At 37.5% G+C, this 1,631-nt stretch overlaps 1 protein-coding gene across 1 annotated transcript; it reads right to left on the bottom strand.

Annotated features, from left to right (window-relative positions):
• Nucleotides 1-4: 4 nt before the first annotated feature.
• LOC111380243 (uncharacterized acetyltransferase At3g50280-like) lies at nt 5-651 on the bottom strand (the record flags this gene model as incomplete). Its single annotated transcript, XM_023003749.1, has 1 exon — nt 5-651. A coding segment is annotated over exon 1 (576 nt), but the record flags the coding sequence as incomplete, so codon positions are not given.
• Between the last annotated feature and the right edge of the window lie 980 nt (nt 652-1,631).

The raw sequence follows: 1,631 nt of genomic DNA, 5'->3' as shown, positions 1-1,631 counted from the left end.
TGAAATTCGGAGATTTCGAGATCTTCTCCGCCCCTTTACACACCTCTGCAAAGGTATTGAAGAAGTTCCAGAAAGAGGTGCCGTCCACCACCGCGTGGTTGATGGTGCAGCCGATGAAAACGCCGTCGTTGAGCTCAGTTACCTGAACTACGACAAGGGGTTTGTCATGTCCATCGTAGCTGAGAGTGTTATCAAATTGGAAGAACTTTCTGAAACTGAAAGGGATATCTTGATTATGATCAGATGGCAAAAGGGTTTTAAGAGACATGTACGGCGCTTTCGCGTGAACAAAATCGACTCCCAAATCGTTGCAGAGGATGTGGACATGGCCATTATCATAAGTATGAAGGCGGCCAGCGAGAGCCGGGAAGTGAGAGAGAGTTTTAGAAAGAGAAAGCTTGAGGCGAGAGATGAGAATTGCGGATTCAAAGTGCGGTTTTGATAACAAAACACCCTTTTGGATGTACTGGCATGAAAGCATTGGAAGATCAGATACAGAGAGCTTAAGAGATTTAATGGCGGATTTGTTTTGTGGGTAGACAGTGCATTTGGAGATGATGGACACTGAAGAAGAAGGCATTGTTTCTCCTTTCACTAATGTTTGTCGTGTAAATGCGTAATGTTTTGTTGTACATCTGCAAGTTCATGTTCTATGGTATTTATAGGGGATGGTTTGGGTTGTTGACGACATTTATATAATTACATGGCCCACTCTTCAAAACTTTATGCGCAAAATAGTTCAACACGATATCAAAATAATAACGAAAAAACTCACATCTATCGCATGTTTCGAAATATATGATGAATATGTGAATAGTAATTGTGGGTTTTATTAAATGTGTGGATAAAAGATAGTTTAGTATTGAATTTGAAAGAGGGTAAATTTGAGATTATAGGTTGATTATTGATGACATGTTAATAATTAATTAATTGGATAGTTAATTGGACTGTAAAATTGAATAGCAGGTCTCAATTCAGATAAAAGGTAGTTTGAACCAATTATTAAAAACTTTCATGTATTTCAAGAACGATAAAAGCCCCCTTTTGGCTCCATTCTTTTAAAACTCAAAATTTCCAAAACTATTTTTCAACCACATATTATCTTATCAACTTTTTAATTACACATTCAAGATACTCGTTTACGTGAAGGCATGATTCAATACTTTCTTTTTTTTCTCTAATGAAGTCTAACACGTGTCTACTTCTATGTGTCTTGATACTATGTGGTGATTATCACCACATGATACACTCTAGTGCTCTTGATAGCGATTTCAGAACTTGACAACGCTCGTGAAAAACTCAAGCCGATCGGTCCTCTATTCATCCGATTGGAGGTGTTGATAATGAGGTCATCTTCACGATCTCCTCCCTTCTATCCCTATGTAAGGTAGTTCAATTCGCTTAACTTGATTTGAAAAGCTACCGATTACATGTATAGTTATATATTATTTAAATTTTATCTTCAATAATTTTAGGGATCGGGACAAGAAACAGTTGGTTGGACCAGGTTGGGTTCATGCACTGTTGTGGTTGATGGTAGTTATTCACTTGTAGTTTTCTCTCTCTGTCTCTGCTTATGCATCTGTTACCGTCCAATTATTGCTAAAATAAGTAGTCTATGATATCATCAG

Source organism: Olea europaea, unplaced genomic scaffold (assembly GCF_002742605.1).
Source record: "Olea europaea var. sylvestris unplaced genomic scaffold, O_europaea_v1 scaffold21101, whole genome shotgun sequence".
NCBI classification, from domain to species: domain Eukaryota; kingdom Viridiplantae; phylum Streptophyta; class Magnoliopsida; order Lamiales; family Oleaceae; genus Olea; species Olea europaea.
This window is presented reverse-complemented; position numbering and strand designations above follow the sequence as displayed.